General features: G+C 54.2%; 4 protein-coding genes across 4 annotated transcripts; 2 read left to right on the top strand and 2 right to left on the bottom strand.

Moving 5' to 3' along the window:
• Positions 1–1,362: 1,362 nt before the first annotated feature.
• On the bottom strand, positions 1,363–4,029 carry GUITHDRAFT_162260 (hypothetical protein; the record flags this gene model as incomplete). The annotated part of the gene is made up of 1 exon (XM_005836099.1): positions 1,363–4,029. One exon carries the CDS (start codon positions 4,027–4,029, stop codon positions 1,363–1,365), a length of 2,667 nt encoding a protein of 888 aa, XP_005836156.1.
• Positions 4,030–5,558: 1,529 nt separating this feature from the next.
• On the top strand, positions 5,559–8,842 carry GUITHDRAFT_105249 (hypothetical protein; the record flags this gene model as incomplete). The annotated part of the gene is made up of 4 exons (XM_005836098.1): positions 5,559–7,418; positions 7,458–7,508; positions 7,553–7,722; positions 7,774–8,842. 4 exons carry the CDS (start codon positions 5,559–5,561, stop codon positions 8,840–8,842), a joined length of 3,150 nt encoding a protein of 1,049 aa, XP_005836155.1.
• Positions 8,843–8,932: 90 nt separating this feature from the next.
• Positions 8,933–10,545, bottom strand: GUITHDRAFT_105248 (hypothetical protein; the record flags this gene model as incomplete). Its single annotated transcript, XM_005836097.1, has 13 exons — positions 8,933–8,970; positions 9,029–9,071; positions 9,132–9,172; positions 9,217–9,262; positions 9,307–9,353; positions 9,404–9,458; positions 9,506–9,568; positions 9,622–9,653; positions 9,703–9,760; positions 9,917–10,136; positions 10,223–10,293; positions 10,346–10,410; positions 10,458–10,545. The coding sequence occupies 13 exons, from the start codon at positions 10,543–10,545 to the stop codon at positions 8,933–8,935; spliced, it is 867 nt and encodes a 288-aa protein (XP_005836154.1).
• Positions 10,546–11,527: 982 nt separating this feature from the next.
• Positions 11,528–18,287, top strand: GUITHDRAFT_136329 (hypothetical protein; the record flags this gene model as incomplete). Its single annotated transcript, XM_005836096.1, has 10 exons — positions 11,528–12,556; positions 12,607–12,716; positions 12,800–12,855; positions 12,968–13,087; positions 13,280–14,731; positions 14,994–15,848; positions 16,140–16,258; positions 16,308–16,361; positions 16,661–16,897; positions 16,983–18,287. The coding sequence occupies 10 exons, from the start codon at positions 11,528–11,530 to the stop codon at positions 18,285–18,287; spliced, it is 5,337 nt and encodes a 1,778-aa protein (XP_005836153.1).
• Positions 18,288–18,291: the final 4 nt, after the last annotated feature.

The following is an 18,291-nucleotide window of genomic DNA, read 5'->3' as shown; positions in this document are numbered from 1 at the left end:
CGTAACTTACAATATTATAATTTGAACAGACTTGCTCGCTTCCTTCCCCGCCCCTCCGCATTCTCCTTCCTTCCCTTCTTCCTCCTCCTTCCTTCCATCCTTCCGAATATATTCCGAGACCCCCTGCTTTCATCCTTGCTACTACGAACTTAAGTTCCCCTCCTCCTCTAGCTCTGAATCCAATCAATATGCCAAGAATCCGCAGGACGGCAGCAGAGCGAGCAGATGCAAGCAGAAGGTTCAGTGACAATAGGGAAAGGCGAGTCCAACTTAACGAGAAGCCTGGAAATGTTCCAACTATTGTTCAAATCCCGCTTCTTCTATCAGCCTCTATACCTCCAGCTCAAGAGAACACTCTTCAATTTCATATGGAATCTTGGAACTGTGACATTATGCTTAAGCCATTTCTTGGTGTCGCTTTTTTTGATGTCGATAGAAAAGAACGATTTGGGATGATTACGCATATCATTGGTGATTCGTTGAAAGTTTTCCTTCTGTACAATAAGTCAACCATTCAAGAAGTTTTTGAAAAGCTTTCAATGAACAATGAGATGAGAAACACAAATTTTCTTGACGGGATGTCACCGCACGAGTGTTTTCAAAGCACTTACACGGATGTAGTTCCAATATCCGATGTTTTCAGAGTTTTCAATGTGACGTATCCATGTATTTCTTTGACGCTTGGGCCGCCATCGATACAGCGTGTTTGTGTGGTAGGATGGATCTTCTTCGAGACTGTCCAGAGGAAGGAGCGTTGTCACATTCAATACTTTAAGAGCTTTCGCTTATCTTCAACCATGCTCAACTCGTACTTTGATAATTTTGCATCAGCTTATGACTTTTTCAAAGTTACCAATGTCCTCGGTGTGTTACGCGAGGAACTGCACAAGTGGTTGGACAAAAGAGGATCGACTACCTGGAACCCAAGGAAGGCAAAGCGCCTCGCATTCGATGCTCCTATACAAGATTTCAGCGCTATACTGTTCTTCTTGAAGCACTTTTCGATGGAAACGTCAAAAGTAACGTGTTCAGGTCTTTCGACGCGCTCGCAGTGTACATGGACTCTAGATTCAAACTTGCTCTGTACACCTCTGTTCAAACAAGAACTGAATATTCCCTTGAAAGAAAACCCTTATTTCCTTGGACCAGCTCGAGGATGCATTTATCTTGAAGGACCTCTACATATCATGTTGCCAATGAAACTTTCTCGACACAGATCCTCAACATCACAGACAACCATCACGTTCAGATTCTCCAAGATTGTGAGATTAGGATTCACAAACAAACTCATGTGGTCATATCCTCGGCCAAAGACACAATCAGAACATTAAATTTCATTCAATAAATTCAAGAATCGTCTATTTACAGGTCATTCATATCCTCATCATCGAATAATTCTGCTACTGCACTTTGCAAGTCCTGCATCACCACCGCATCCCCCTGATCCTTTTCGTCACACCCCTCAAACGAGTGCAGTAGAAGGTTGAACAGTGTGTAAAATGCACGCGCTCCTTTGGAGTCTTCCTTGGATGTGTCAGGTTGCAAAATGCTAGTGCTCTTGCCACTTGTAAACAAGTTAATCTCCGGAATAGCTTTCTTAAAACATCTTCTTCCAAGTGTTTCATGACGTTTTTCGATCGCCGACAAGCTAAGCAATCCAAGAGGAATCCCATATTCCTTGTACAGATATTCGAATTGCTCGCCGATGTGCCCGATCATCATACTGTGGAAGTAAAAACTTTGCAGTCGTTTTGCATCTCCTACCAAGTTGATCATCTTCACACAAAAGCTTCTGATTTGTGTCGGCAGTTCCTCTGCATCTGATTTCGAAATTTTATCGTAGTGCTGGCAAGATAGTACGTCGTGCACATGTGTCCATTGATCCATCGCTACTTTCCATTGTTCACGTGTATCCTCATCGGGTACCAGCAAGGCAATAAGGTCAGGGAAAGCTTTCAAGAATCGTTTGCACATCTTGCCATTCAGCTGTCTTTGTTGATCTTTCGCCTTCATCTCCATGTTGACATGAAACGATTGGAGAATTCTGTTCACAGCTGACACTTGCGACTGATTCGCTGCCAGCTCATAAATGTAGTTGACCAACAAGTTCACGAAGCGGAGCTTCATATGCAACATGCAGTAAATGAAGTTAATTGTCCTGAGATTGGCATCTTTCAAACGAGAGCACTCTCTCAAAATCTGACAAAAATGGAGGCAAGGCAACACTACACCATCTGGGATCAAGCTGTCTGGGTGTTGGAAACAAGTTCTCAACGCTTCCTGGTTCCATGGTTCAAAGAATGTTTGGAATACATCTTCTCCAACGTCTGCAGGATCCATGAATCCAGATTGTGTCATATCTGAGGTTTCAGCCAGACAATTGAGCATCTTATTCAGGAGTTCAATGTCAGATGGAAGCAGTTTATATCGTTTGCAAAATTGTCGAAGTGTGATTGATTCCTCCTCTTTCTTCTGCTTAAGAACGATGAACCTGCCCGCCTTTTTTGCTTCTTTAGTCTCATCACAGTGAATGCAAAACTTGCCGGAGGCATCACTCACACCTCCAAACTCAAGCAATCCATAATGACCTGCAAGATCTGCCCTGAACATGACCTCTACGTCAATGACATCGTCACCAATCCGCAAACCATTCTGCATCAAGTCCAAGATCTTTGGCTCGTAGGGCTCCCAGAAATTAAACCTCATGTTCTTGGCGTTATCGCCGACTGGCAGAATCATGAGAGTTGCAGCATCGAATGCTGATCTGATGCATGCTTCAATTTCATTCCATTCATCTGGGTCACATTCATCTCTTGGGATGATAATAGTATACGTAATTTCAGTATGTTTTGTATCACATCCACTAGATTTTGCAAGAACAGTGGCATCGGTGTTGAAAATGACAATGATGCGTTTCTTCTTGTGAAATCCCTTCTTTTTCACTTGCATTTTCAGCGATGACAATAGATCCGTTCCGTAACTTCCTTGGTCAGTCTTGAAGGCTTTCAATGCATCTTTCAACCACCTTTTCTTCATAACTCTAGCTCGTCCAATTTTTTTCATTGATACAACCAATCTTTTTGTACGTCCGAGCGTCCTGTATAACACGTTGTATGATTGTTTAGACAGGTTGGCCTTCAATAGAAGACAACCTGCCTCATGAACATCTGGAAGGAAAGCACTGGCAATGTATTTCAATTTCCTTTGTACATGAAGATTGGTCCTTATCTGTGTAGTTATGCAGTCTCTGAACATTCTATTCTTGACAAGCCCAACCATTATTTTCTCGGGGGAATACTTGTTCGTTTTCGTACTTCTCCCCTTGAAGGTTTTCGACCCACTACCATTGTTTCCAGCATTTTCTTTGTTTCCATTGACACAGTCGTTTTCTTTTTCTGCATTATCATGGAGGATTTCAGAAGACCCATTGCCACTTAAATTCTGACAGTTTCTGGTGACATTTTCATCAGCACGATTGCAACTGTCATTTTGAGGAGCACCATTTTCAGGGGTACCATTGCAATCAAGGTTTACCTTTGCCGCCTTTGCCTCCTCCAATAACGTGTCAACGTCGATAAAGAGGTAAGCTAAAAATTTCAAATGCTCCTCATGCGTTTTACCTAATAAGTCGAATATGGATACAACGATTTGCATAAGAAGGTCAAGCACGGGAGAGGCATACTCTTGAAACTTCTTTATGAATTGCAGGCGAGCTTCAAGGTCGGTGATCTCGCTGAAAAACTTGGGATTCAAATCTGCTGGCAAGTTCAAAATTGCCCTGACCTCTTCCCATACATCATGGAACGAAGGATTCACAAGAGGAATCGATTTTGTACCATCTTTACCCAACCCTTTCAAGAAAGAAGTAACATCTGGCTCACCACAACGCTTGCTCCTCCTCCCAAAAACGCATTTCGCTTTCGATGCAAGCGTCTCAATGTAATCTAGAGAAGATCCAGAAAGTTTTATAGAATGTGATGTTCTGCGTTTCTTGAGAGAGGGTTCTTTTGCATGAATTGGTAGAAACATCTCTGTAATCGGATCTTAAAGATTCAAATGTAGGATCAAGATTTGAACCAAAGTTCGTAACAAGGCCTGGCAGTGTGACCGCGGCGGCAAGAGGAAAGATTTATATAGCGGGAGCCCCTGACCACCGGTGATATACTTTTGGCCATCAAAGAGGGGGTGGAGAGCATCTACAGACTACCCCTACCACATACTGAAACATAAATCCGTATAGATGTGGACCGGTACATAAGCTCTTCTTGGTACAAAAATTTGAATATGGGCCTATAGGGGTGGTATACTTTTTGAGGTAAAATGTGGGGTAGGGTACTAAAAGTACCCCCACCTCCCAGTGAGATCATACTTCTGCATAGCAAAGCACCGGTGTACAAGCTCTCTTTGGTACAAAAATTTGAACCTAGCCCTATACGGGTGGTATGGGTCGACAGTCGATAAAGGGGGTAGATATACAGCAGATAACCCTACCTTCATGACGCCATAAGATCGAAGGCATTGACACCGGTGTCAATCACAGGTACAAACACTGCTACGGAGGATTTGTATTAAAATACACTAATCTTAAAAGTATGTTTCGACAGCAACCTGAAATTGCGATGTACCCTCACCCCTAAAAATACCGATGAGTACCCCTATAAAAGGTAGGGGTCAGTATCCACCCGTCTCCTGAAACGCAGAATGCAAATATCGTCGATTTGTTAATGATTGACTTCCACAAAAGACCCCAGAATGCACGCCGCTCGGCAGGCATGCCGAGTCATCCATCAGCAAACCGCCTCCGAGGGCCTGTGGAAACGGCGTCCAACTGCTCGGGAATCGGGCCCGCACGGCCGGCCCGAGTCAGAGAGTCCGGAGTCCGGGCCCGATCGGATAGCCAGGTCGCCGGGCCGGGTGCCGGGCCGGGGCGCCGCTGGTCACCCGGGTTCCACTGAGACTGAACTTCCGAAAGTTGACCGGAAACGTGACTTGATTTCGCATACCCGTTCATGTGAGGGGAATATGCCGGGTACTGTAACAGCCAGCAATTTGTACCATTACCGTCATATAATAGTATACAATATATATAAAAGTTTTAAATTTCATGTAGGACCCCTCGAAATCACGGGTCCCACATGTATTTAGACTGGTACCCTCATATAATGTTTTAAACTTATTTGTCGAGCTATTCAGGTAGGGGTACTTTGCACTGTTGTATGAGGGGCAAGGGTAGGGTGATTTTCTTAGCCGAATCTTTTCATTTTTTTGAAATTCTGTTCTAGTGAAATTTACTGCCCATGGAGGAAGGGAGGAGAGGAGAGGAGAGGAGAGGAGACGAGAGGAGAGGAGAAATCATGCTGGTGAAGATGGAAGGGAAGCAATCATGGTATGTCACACGTGCAGACCAGGAGGAGCAAGGCAAGGCCCTGAGAAAAGCTGAGACATTTTTGGTTTCAACTTCCAACCTTCACCTGAGTTTCGAATCACGGAATTCGTGATCGGCTGGCAATCGTCGCTGCGGCCCAATCGGAGCCTCCCCTCCGGCTAGATCTGTCGCCATGCCGCAAGAAGAGTGGCGAAGAATCTCCAAGTCAGAACTCGATGCTCTGGAGCGCGATGCCCGTATGGCCATGAGGTGGGCGGAGGAGGTAAAGAGGCTCCAACGGGAGGTCCAACGCCTTCGGTCGGTCGGCGTCTTGCCCAGCCCGATCGCCTTCAAGGGTAAGCGCAATGATCGTGAAGACCTGAAGGAGGGAGGAGGGAGAGCGTTTCAGCTCAAGAGCATAGAGAGGCGAGCTTACGAGGAAGCTATCAAGGAGCTGACCAAGACCAATGACTTCTTGCTGAGGGAGGTCAAGGTCCTGCAGGGGAAGCTGTCTGAGACGCCCAGTCAGAGTAATGCTCTCTCCGAGACCGGGAGATCGATGATGCTGTCCTTGCGGAACCTCACGAGCATGCGGGTCCAACAGTCGCCGACGTTGATGGAGGGGGGCGATGCGCTCAGGGATGCGGAGGAGATGAAGGGTAGGGCGAGGAAGGACTGGCTCGCGTCCAAGAGGTTCGGGAAGCAGGCGCTCTCAAGGGCGCAGGGGGATGCTGGTGTGCCTGCCGTGGGGAAGAAGGCTGCGTCGGTGCAGACAGAAGAGCATCTGATGGTGGATGAGGAGCTGGAGGGGACTTTGGAAGCGATGTTTCAGAGGGAAAGAGCGCTAAAGCAGGATCTGCTAGACAAGAACTATGAGCTGACGCTGGAGATAGAGAAGAACAAGGTGGTCCAGGAATTCTGCATCAACCTACAGGACTCCATCGACGACCTTGAGTTCAAGCTGTCCGTCCTGAACGCAGACCTCTTGAAGCGAATGGAGGAGAACAAGTCATTGGAGAACGAGCTGTCGGCGCTGAGGGACAGGCAGAAAGCTCAAGTCATCATGGAGAAAGACATCGAGGAGAAGGAGTCGAGGATCAGGGAGTTGCTCCGTGACGTAGAGCACCTGGAGGACGAGAACATGGAACTGACATATCAGTCGCTGGAGGCGATATGGAAAGGTTCAATCTCCAGTGTGAACCCGGTGTACTTTGCGGACCCACAGCCGACAAAGTTGGAAAGGATTCTTGCAAAGGCCAAGGGCACCAAGGAGCCACCGGGAGGCGGGAAGCAAGGGAGCGCGGGGCAGGAGGACGTGCAGGCAGAGCTGATGGAGGCTGTTCTGAAGGGATTCCAGAGCGTCGCTTCCTTCCTGTCGTGGGCCGAGAAGTTCTCATTCGTCGAGCAAGGGATGAAGCTGATTAGCCTGCGGGCCATGATCGCTGAGTTCTGCAAGCTTGAGGGCACAGCGGGGATGGAGGAGGCGAGAGCGGCTGCACTGTTCAGGTCCATCGGACTGAGCGCGGACAGTGACGTGATCATGGACGTGTTCTGCCGGCTGGTCAGCAGCTCGGTCAAGGGTTCTCCTCGCCCTCCAGTGAAGCAAGGAGGGAGGTCAGACAGACCGAGCTTGCAGGAGGACATCAGGGAGGAGATCGAGGAGGACCTGGAGGATACAGAACTTGCTGAGGAGCAGCTGGGAGAGTCCCACCTCTCTGGGTCGATCGACCACGATGACAGTGTCGGTGCTCTGTGGAGCCTGGTGAGTGTTGGGGACTCTAAGGACACCTTTGCTCGGAACCGCGTGTCGTCGGTCGACATGAGCTCTATGAAGCACTTACTGGATGAGAGGACTTTGGCCCTTCTGAAGGACCAGGGGCGCTCCTGGCTGGTCCAAAAGCTGCAGAACATCTACAAGCTGGCTAAGGCGGGGAGGTTCCCCAACCGGTGGGCCTTCTTCGACATAGTGACGACGAGTATCATCCTCCCGTTCGAATCGGAGGTGAACCAACTCAAGTTTGCTCTGAAGAAGCAGGAGGAGCTGTTCGCCGAGGTAAGAGCAGGAGCGACTTCAAGGCTTACTTGTGCGCAGCGGGTGAGGAAGGAGCTCTGCAACATTGCGAGCAAGCTCGAGCAATTCAAGGTAGGCTGGCAGACGGGTTGTGCCTCCTGCGTGACGGCCTGTAGGACGAGAGGAACAGGTTGGAGCTGGAGCGAGACAAGCTCAAGTCCGAGCTCCGCGCGGCGAGCGATGCTGTGGAGAGGATGAGCATTGAGCACAAGAAGGTGAGCGGTGTCGTGCGGCTCCTGAGCATGAGCGCCATCGATCGCTTCGTCTTCCTAGGAGGGAATCGGAGGTGAGGAGAGCGCTTCCTAACGTACGCGGAGGGATGAAGGGTTGCCTGCAGGGTCAAGGTGGCCGACACGCTGGAGGCAGCCAAACCCAACGTGATCTTGGAGCTGCAGGATGAGACGAAGCGGCTCCAAACTGACTGCAGGGCTTACAAGTGCTGCTACCGCCTCCTCCTGGAGGTCTGGCACAGCATTCCCGGGAGCGAGCAGGTGAGGCTGATGGAGGAGCTGTCCTACCTCCGGGTGCAGCACGTGCAAGTCATGGAGGGAGCGTATCTGGAGATGGACAGGAGGATGATAGACCGGGTCCTTCAAGCGAGCTATGGCAGCACGGGAGGGGTCTCCGATGCCGTGGACGTCACGGACACCATCGTATCGCTCGTGAGGGAAGGGGGGATAGAGACCTGCCTCGTCGACGATGCGCTCTTCAAGATCAAGAGCAAGAGGGGGACTCGCCAGGAGGAGGACGCTCCTCCTCCTCCTCCTGCTCCTCGGAAATGTCTCATCATAGCGTACATACAAGCTGACAACCAGCTGCTTGCAAGCGAGGAAGTCCCCATCCGCACCCACCCTGACGAGCTCGTAGCCGACGCGCTGCATGGCATATCGGAGATGCTGCTAAGGTGGGGGGTAACGGTTGACGAGCTCATGGACGAGGTCAGGAGCTCCCACGACCCGCCGCTGTCGCGGGACTTGAAACTGATCAGCTGGGAGAAATTCTTCGAGGTCATGCAGAGGATGCCGGTGGAGATTGGGGGGGAGCAGGAGTTCAAGCGCATCCTCAGCAACAGTCAGCTCATCGTGGACTCCAACAAGGTCCACCTCTCTGTCCTCCAGAGCCGCCTTGAGACGCACTACTGGTTCCTCGCCGCTCGCAGCCGGACGGGAGGAGGGGAGGGAGGAGGAGGAAGGAACTTGGGCCTGCAGGAAGAGGTTGGGCGGCACCACCTGGACCTGCAGTCCTCCCGCCGTGACAACTTGATCGATGCGAGATCACGGCAGGACAGGATGGAGAACAGAGTTTGCTTGCAGGCACTTTTCATTCAATCCTTGCAGATCCTGCTGGGGATAGAGAAGGAGCGCAGCAAGGCAGCACGTGCGGCAGCCGCTATTGCGACAGGGTAGGAGGTTACTGCGATGATACTGCTTCTCCACTCTGTTTCCTCCCTGTGCAGAGGAGCGTGAGGGGGAGGAGGATGGGAAATCCTTCTCTGCTCATTTCTTGCGAGATTGAAAGCACGAGTCGAAGGGGCCTGGAGCATTTGCGGTCAGACGGTTCAAGTGAGGCAAGCAGCATCGAAGAGCAGCCACCAGGAACGTCTTGCTCCAGCCAATCTTTGTCGTGGTTCTTGACCTGCCCCAGCTTACCTTCCTCTTCTTCCTCCTCTCAGCGCATGCAGCGCACACAAGTTACCTCCCAGGGCCACATGTGATGCCCAGCTCGCCGGGAGTTGTCTAAGAGGAGTCTTCAGCAAGCTCAGGGTGGTCAGCACACGAACCTTTCTGTACGATCCTCTCCTTCTTGTAATCTATGGCATGATCGATCTTGCAACCAAGTCAGCGTAAGTTCGAGCGGATCGCCCTTTGACCATGTTCTCCTTGGTACGCTGATACATGCTCGGAGGCTTCGGCTTGCCTGCACGCGCCACGTGACTCAGCGTGGAGACTCAAGTCAAGGGCTCACACCGAAGACATAGTCGACGGGATTGGATAGAAAGTCATCTGATTTTGCCTTCTCCTCCTGATAGTCTCAAGCTGAGCTAGTCTGCCAACAACCTCTCGCTCCACCTTCTTCTTGTTCCCAAACATGCTGAACCCGCTCTGCTTCGGCTCCTCGCTCTTCTTCGCTGGCTGCCTCACGAGAGGTCAGGCCTGACGCCCCTCGACCCTTCGCACGCCCCAACCTCTTGCTTGTGCCCCCAGAAATGCGAGTGACCTGCTCGAGCATCACAACGAGGTACGGGGACCACAAACTTGTTTGCCACCTCCTCCCTGCTTCTTCTCCTCGTCCTTGGCAGTGAGTTTCGCGTACAGCGCGTCGGCCTGCATCGTGGCATCACACGACAAGCGGGGAAGGCATTCGCTAGCGGTGCCCTGCCTCTGCTATGTTCTTCTCATCCTCTGCCTTCCTCGCAGCGAAGTAAGCATCGATCTCCTCCTGCGCCGCCGTGAGACGAGGCCGATGCTCGACCGCAGGACCTGAGAAGCCTTCTCCTCCTTGTGATGGACCATGTTCTCGTTGATCTTCATCTGCCCCTGAACCATCCTATCGTAGATGTCCTTCCCCGACATCTCGTTTCTGTTGTGGTTCACACCCTGGAACCCATGGTGCTCCTGCTGGAGCACATGCTCGTTCCCGACTTCTCGGACGAGAGTGCAGTCCAAGTTGATCGAAGTCTTCTTGGCTGCAACGAAGCGCCTGCGGGGTAGCCATGCACTACCGTCAGCTCCCTTCGCTCGGGGAGGGGGTGATGAGGTATTCATGAGGTACAGGATGCAAGATACCTCAGTTTCAGCCGCACCATCGATCCTGATTCTCCTTTAAGGAGACTGGAAGCTTGTGCAACCTCCTTCACCTGCCACCGACATCCTCACATCCCATCCTCTTCCCGACCTCAAGAGCTCTACCTCCTGCGAGTCGATCTTGACGATCTCGTCTCCTACTTGCACCATGCCAGAGGTTGCCGCGGTCCCTGGAAGCTCACACTCAGCGCTTTCCATCACACTGCAGCTGCAAGACCTCTTGGCAACATCTTGGTAACCACAACCCTCCTGTTGGAGTCGTATCCTAAGATGGCCCCGATTCCCGCCACCTGGCCCTCTGACATCTGAGGAAACGTCAGAGCACGGGGAGCACGATCGACAAACTGATCAGCTTGTTTGTCCATAGATCATCTACTCTACACCCCTGGGATTGCTTCCATATGATCGAGTTGGTCACTGCGAACCCCCCACCCCCATTCTAATCCTCTGGCCTGTTCGCTTCTGGATGCTCCATAGCATCTTCCTCAGTCACTCCTTCTCGTCTGCTTCCTCCTCTTCCTTCCTCCTCCTCTCTTCAATCACCTCCTCCTCCTCCTCCTCCTCCTCCTCCTCCTCCTCCTCATCGGTTCCTCCTCCTCCTCCTCCTCCTCCTCTCCTCCTCCTCCTCCTCCTCCTCCTCCTCCTCTCAAGTTTCCGGCTCTTCACTTTTATGGCATCGCAAAGTACCGAACGATCCACCCCCAAAACCACCCCCGTCCCTTCCTTCTATCCACCCACCCCATCACTCTTATCCAAAAACCAATTTTGGAGAGGGTGGTGCAGTAAACACAGGGGTGGTTCATGGGGGGGTTATGTTGAGGCTAAAATTGTGGCATAAGAACGGGTTTGAAATGATACCAAGAACCAAGTTGGGGGTAGGGGTCATCTTGTTGACGGTGGGGTAGTGCCAGTCGTTGAAATGCATGTCAAAGCGAACTTAGCAAGCCTTGAATGGAAGGGGAGAGGAGGGGAGGAGAGGAGAGAGCAGGAGGAAGCAGGAGAGGGGATCAGATGGGATAGGATGAGAAGAAAGCTGAGAGGAAGGAGAGGAGAAGAAAGAAACTAGAGTGGGAACTTGAAGTAACAGAGGAACAGTGTGAACTACTGGTGGCGGGAAATGACGAGGGGATACTGACTTGCATGTGCTATCTAGATTGAGCTGTTTTTCGTCGTCAGTACATGTTCATGTCGAAATCATAGAGCACAACATTCTCTCGATGATATGTGACACAATGGGACAACAAATGAGCTGACTACCATCTAAAGTCCCTCAAACGAGCCTCCGCTATGAAGCACAGGGTTTATGGTATCGGGCTGCTCCTCTGCAGTCTTAGTAGTATCATCGAGGCTCAGAGCAACTTCGTCAGTCTGGCCTCGAGCTGCAACAATACAGATGGCTCCAAAGTGACTGCAGCATCCATCTCCGCAAGCGGACTCTGCGGAGTTCGCTTCTACTCCCAGAGTTCTTACGCTGGAGCTTCATCCACCGTCTACCTAGGGTTTGCTGTAAACTTCGCTGTCCCGCAGTCAGCACAGCTCAGAGTGGTTGTGCCCTCGTCGAGCGCGTACCAGCTCGGAGCTGGTGGGACAAGCTCGGTGGTCGGGCTGACGACGAGTGGAGGGGACATAGGCGACGTCCCGCTGCACGGGACAGGATCTCCGACTTTGACAGCGATCACGGGAGGGTTCCAGGTGGTGCTGGGAGCGAACAGGACAGCGACGGTCCTTGACTCCAAGGCAGGGTTCGAGATGCTGGTGACAAACGTCAGGAACCCATGGAAGAACCTGGGAGACTCGGCGACGGTCAGCCTGTGGTCCAACGGCACTGAGTTTTTCTCTGTGGCAGTGCCTTTGGTTCAGTTTGCTCCTTACACGATGACAAACGCCAACGTCTCTATCGGCCTCTCCAACAACGACGCGATGGTGGTGACGGACGTTGTGGTTACGCTGTCTACCAGCGGTTTCCTGCCTCCCGACGGGAAGTTAGAGTTCCACTTTCCCGAGGGGTTCAGGGTGCAGAAGGGAGTCACGAAGGCTCTGAACCAGAACAAGTTCTCGGAAGGTCAGGCCGTCTTCGTGTCACTAGTAGACGAGACCTCCAACGTCGTCACGCTGAAGGTAGCTCCCAACCTGGGCTATATCAACACGGGTCTTTCTGCCCTACAAGGCGCCTCCTTCCTCCTCACAAGTATCAGAAACCCGTTTGCTGGGACCACCTCGACCTTCATGGTGCGGACGATGACTGGTGACGGCACCCTCATCGATTCTGGCAACATTTCCGGCGTGTTTGTCAAGGGAGGCTCGCTGACATGCAAGGTGAAGGTGCCGGGGCTTCATGACCGGTTGCTCACTGCCTTGTCCTCCAGGTTTCCTCCGGCTCGGACCGCGCACGGCAACTGGCAACGTACGAGTTCGAGATCCGGACTGTCGGGACGATCCCCAGGGACGGCAAGTTTGTGATCATTTTTCCGTTCGGGTTCTACCTCGCCCATCCCGTCCTCATCTCTGCCACTGGCTTCGGGGTCAGCTACCTCCCTCGCACGGAACTTTCTCAGACAGGATACACATCTGCCTCGACAACCTCAACCTGACGTCTGACATCCTGGGAAACTTAGGTGACTACCTCCTCCTCCTCTTTGTGCTCCACCTCCTCGTGCTCCAACTCCATTTTATCCCTTTCCACTCTCTCCCCGTTTAGTTCCTCACGCTCTTTCCTCCTCCTTCCAGGGACCTTCACCTTTGGAGTGAGCGGAATCGTCAACCCGGGGGCGGGGTCTACAAACTCCTTCACCATCCGCACGACGTTCTTTGATCCAACCCGCATCATCGACGACTCATCAGTGCCAGGTAACGACTGCAGGCTATCCTGCTACTCTCCCTCCCTTTCCCCCCATCCCTTCCTTCCCCTTCTTCCCTTCTCTCTCGTTCGATTTCCTCCTCCCTCCCTCCGTTCTCTCCCCTCCTCTCCCATCCTGCTCTTTCCTGCCCGTCTTTCTCTCATGCCTCCCTGACTCTGTCGCATCATGACGTACGACTCAGGCGTCTCAATCACGACGTCGGTCTTCCCCACAAGGGGCATTACCTACTCCAACCTTCTCTCAGGCCAGCAGCTTCTTATCTCGGTCAACTTCTCAACAGTCGGCTACGTCCCGGACAACGCCATCATCCATGTCGGCATGCCTGACGGTTTCGGTATCAACCTCCCGACTTCCTCCTACATTTTCTCCTCCACCTGCTGCGACGGTCCCACCTGCTTCACCTGCAACATTACCCTGTACATGGTGCAAGGACAGGACCTCTACCTCAGGCTCTTCGGGTCGGGCGCCACCAACCTCCCCGAGGGTCTCCGGATCTCCTTCACCTTGGCCAACGTCAGAAACCTTTGGGCTGGCCCCAAGAACGGCATCGACATCGCCCTCCTGCTCTCCGACCAGATCTCCATCATTAGCCAGGCCATTGACGTTGACAGCACCTCCATCCTCCCGGGCAGTTTCAACCCCTCCCTCCTCCTCCAGTTCTTCCGCGGGAGCGACTCTTCGCTCCTCGAACCTCCAGCTGCCGGAGTCTGCGGCTTCTACAGAGCCCGCATCAACATCAGCGGGACGCTTCCTCCCAAGGCCGTGATCGAGCTCCGCTTCCCTCCTGGTGTTCAGGTCAACGACCTCGATTGCTCCGCCACCCCCTCCTCGCCCTCCTCCGTCTCTCAGGTCAGAGCAATCCGCCCGGCGAGCATGGGGCTTCTCAGCTCCGACACGGCGAGCAGACGGGTTGTCTTCCAGATCCTCCAGAACGTCTGGAGTGACAGCTGGGCTGAGCCGAACGTGCTGGAGTTTGACATCCTCAACGTCAGGCACATAGCTGGGGGTCTGCTGGACAACTTCTCCATTATCGCCTACAGGGAGGACGGGGCATCGGTGGTGGAGCAGAATCTGACGATACCGGGCAAGAACGTCACCGTTAACTCCTTCGCCTCCATCTCCATCACCCCGCAGGACCCTTCAGCTGGGGTCCGCTCCCAGCTGACCTTCTCCTTCCAGTCCCCTGCGGTCATGCCCTCCTCGTTCCTCCTCGAGCTTCAGATCCCCGGCTCGTTCCTCATGGACGATGGGGATCTGACGCAGATCCTCTCCCCGACGGTCGGAGGAGGGAGCAGAAGCATGGCCATCCTGTCCAAGAACGTCGGCAATGGAACAATGTCCATCCTTGTCCAGGGATCGACCGGCCTCGTCGGCGGCATCGCCTCCTCCTCCGCTTCCTGCTCCCCTGCTGGGCAAAGTTGCGTCCGGACCCCCACCAGCTTCCCAGCTGAGCTCCTGATCCCCTCGGGGACTCAGTTCTCCTTCGTGCTTGACAACATCCGCAACCTTGCCGGAGGTTTCTCCGGCATCTTCACCATGATCGCCAGAGAAAATGCGCAGAGCCCGGCGATAGCGCAGAAGCTGGATGTTGGCGGGCCCGTCCTGGTGGTGGGACAGCTGAAGGACGCGCAAGGTAAGGAGTGGAGGATGCAAGATGAGACGAGGAGGACAGGGAGGTGAAAGAAGGGGAGAGAAGGCAACTTTGATCGGATGGAAGGAGGGGAGAGGGCAGGGCAGGGCAGGGCAGGGCAGGGCAGGGCAGGGCAGGGCAGGGCAGGGCAGGGCAGAGCAGGGCAGGGCAGGGCAGGGCAGGGCAGGGCAGGGCAGGGCAGGGCAGGGCAGGGCAGGGCAGGGCAGGGCAGAGCTGTTTCAGGGCGTTTGACTTGCTGCTGCAGTGACTCTCAAGGATCTTGGGTCGAGCATGATCACCACAGCAAACGTCACGCTCGTCATCAACAACACCTTCGCTCTCATAGGAGCCGTCAGGGTCGTGCTCCCCCCCGGCTTCCTGATTAGCGCAGGCGGCACGACTTCCGTCTCCTCCCCCTCCATCACCCGGCTGTCCCTTACGTACCCGACGACTGCCGTGATCCTCTCCCTTGACCAGGGGGCGAGGATGGTGGAAGTGAGGCTCAGCAGCCCGGGGATCGAGTTCCTCTCCTCCTCCGACGTCATTCAGTTCTTCCTCTCCCATATCCAGAACTCTATCGCTCGCCCCGCAGCAGCAGGAGGAGGCTACCAGGTCACCAGCACCTTCCTCGTCCTGACCCTCCTTAGCAGCGGCGAGCTGGTCGAGACAAGGAACGCGCCAGGAGCGCTCATCGTCCCCAACACCATCAGCTCGTTCCCAGCTGGAGCAGGAAGGTTGTTCCCAGCGAGTCTCGTCCCTGGCTACCTCGGCCTCCTCTTCCTCCAATTCTCACTCAACGTGGAGCTGCCGGCAGGATCCACCATCGAGCTCTCGCTCCCTTCCTCCTTCCTCCTCTCCGATTCGCAGGTCAGCTTCGAGGCAGCGGGCTACCGAGATGCTAGCATGTCGTACACGACCGCGAGCTCTGGCGGCTTCATCGTTCTCAGTATGCAGCGGAAGGTGAACGCGCAAGTGATCAGCAGCGGGTCCCTTGTACGTGTGAATGTGAGCAATGCTCGATCACCCACCAGCGAGGGGCTGACGGGAGTCGCGAGCCTCCGCGTGCTGTCCTCGGACGGAGGCGTGCTGGGGATAGCAGTGCTGCCTCCGAATAACATCGGTAAGAGGAGGAGGGGATCGGGGGAGGAGGGGAGGGGAGGGGAGGGGAGAAGAGAAGAGAAGGCGAGGAGGAAGGAGGAGGGAAGGACAGGAGGGAGGAGAGGAGAGGGAGAGGAGAGAAGGGTAACAAAGAAGGTGCAAGGCAAGGATAGAGAAGAAGACTGGGAGAGGAAGGGAGCAGGAGCGAGGAAGGAAGCGATAGTAGGAGGAGGGATTTGCGAGAGGTCTGCAGGAGGAAGGTGGAGGGTGGTGGTAGAGCTGAGAACAGGACCGCATCTCATCCTCCTGACAGGACGTCCATCGGAGCCGAGGAACGTGGAGGTCAAGAACTGCCCTGCCGACTACCCGCAAACCAATCCTTTCTGCCTCTCCATCTCCTTCGAGCAGCCGCTGGATGACGGAGGATCTCCGGTGAACTCCGCGCCTCCTCCTCCTGTCCCTGCCTTAAACTCTGCTGTAGATCGTCTCCTACATGATCTCTTTCTCCATGGCCGCTGACTTCAGTACGGTGGAGGTCGGTGCTCTGAAACAGCTTCTCTCTTCGCGTCTGTCTTGCTTCTCTGCTCCCCCCCCCCACCCCCCCCTCTTCTCTCTGTCCTCCCTTCTACTCGCTCTTTCTCTGCCTTCTCATCTTTTTCTCCTTCTCCTCTTCTGCTGCTCCATAACTCCCTCCCCTCCTTTCCCTTCTGCTTCATTTTCCAGCCTTCGTTTCCCTGCTTCACTTCTCCCTGATCCCCTACCACTGCTTCCTCCCCTCCCCTCTCCCTCTCCCCCTCCTCCCCCTCCCCCTGCGCGTCTCAAGCTTCCCTGCAGACTCTCACCATCGATGCGGGCGGTCATCCTGGCGTCATCTCAGTCACCACCCGCTCCCTCAACAAGAACGTCTTCTACGTGCGGGTGCAGGCAGCCAACGGCCCTAACGCCTCCTCCTATGGCATCGCGGGTGAGGGCAACTCAGTTCGTATCATCGACTACCCCGGGGCTCCTCGTCCTGGGCTCCTTCGTCCCGGCTCCGCCAACGTTCTCTCAGCCAGCTGGCTCCCTCCTCAGGTAGACTCCATGTCCTTAGTCTCTGACTCCCTCCCTCCCTCCCTCCCTCCCTCCCTCCCTCCCTCCCTCTGACCTTCCCCGGCAGTATACAGGAGGAGTGAACCCTGTAGCAAGACTCCTCGGCTACAAGATCGAGTTCGACAAGTCCAGCAGCAGCTTCCTCCAGGTCAACCCCAACCAAACCCTCGTCCTCGACGCCTCCCAGACCGTTGCCTCCTCTGGCTTCCTCCCGACAGGCTTCTACTTCGCACGGATCTTCGCCAAGAACGACATTGGCTACGGCCCTCCCGCAGTCTTCGCCTCCTCTGCGCTCGCCACTCCTTTCCTTCCCGTCCAGTGGAGCGACAATGTCACTGCCAGCTCCTCCTCCTCCTCCTCCTCCTCCTACACCCTCTACGTGGGGGAGAGCTTCGAGAAGCTCATCGAGGCCTTCGACGGGGACATCACAGATCAGGTGGCGATACTGGTGGACGACTCGGTCGGGCTGCCGGACGGTTTCGAGCTTCTTCCTCCTGCGATCTCAGGGAGAGACGGAGGAACTGCCAACGTGGCCTCCCGCGTCCTCTCTGCCATCCCAAGCTCATCCCAGACCGGACTCTCCTTCCAGGTCTGCCTCCTCGCTCTCAACAGCAACTCAAACCCCCTCGGCCCCAACACCAAGATCCGCCGCTGTCTCTCCTTCACCGTCCTCCACCCCCAGCTCCGATGGACGGCAGACACTCCAGAGGAGGGGTCCTCCCTGCTGGCGTACCCGGGTTGCAACGTTGAGGTCCTTGTGAACGTCGCCTCCCTGTGGTACTCCGTCCTCTTCAGGTACGACAAGCTCCTGATGGACTTTCAAGGCGTCTTCTCCCCCTGGAACGGTACGCTAGCAGGCGTCTCCTTCGCTCCTCTCCCCTCTAGCCCGACCCCCCTCCCCCAGCTCGGCCCCCAGCCAGAGTTTCTCCACAGCGCGAAGTTCCTGTACCAGCCTCCTCCCTTCCTTGCCGGCCGGAAGCTCAAGCTCTGCTTCCTCGCCTCCGACCCCTGGAACATCTCCTCCATCTCCCGCTGCGTCATCCTCCAGCTGGGCTCCTGCAAGGCCTGCATCCGGGCCGGGCAGACTCTCAGCTCCCTTGCTCTAGAGTATAAGACCGACTGGCTCCAGCTCTGGCTCACCAACCCCAACATCGGCAACCCCAACAGGATCCGCTCCTCCATCGACGTCCTCAGCATCGGCGTCCCCTACACCACCAGAGGAGGAGAGACAGTCAGCGGGCTAGCCGAGCGATTCTACTTGACTGCCAACGACGTCCTCGAGTCAAACACAAGGCCCGTCCTCCTCTTGAATCCTCCATCCTGCTCCCGCTTCCTCCTCATCCGCTTCCTCTCTCCCTCCCTGTCGCCTTGAATCC

The sequence above is a fragment of the Guillardia theta genome (assembly GCF_000315625.1).
Source record: "Guillardia theta CCMP2712 unplaced genomic scaffold GUITHscaffold_19, whole genome shotgun sequence".
Lineage (NCBI taxonomy): Eukaryota > Cryptophyceae > Pyrenomonadales > Geminigeraceae > Guillardia > Guillardia theta.
This window is presented reverse-complemented; position numbering and strand designations above follow the sequence as displayed.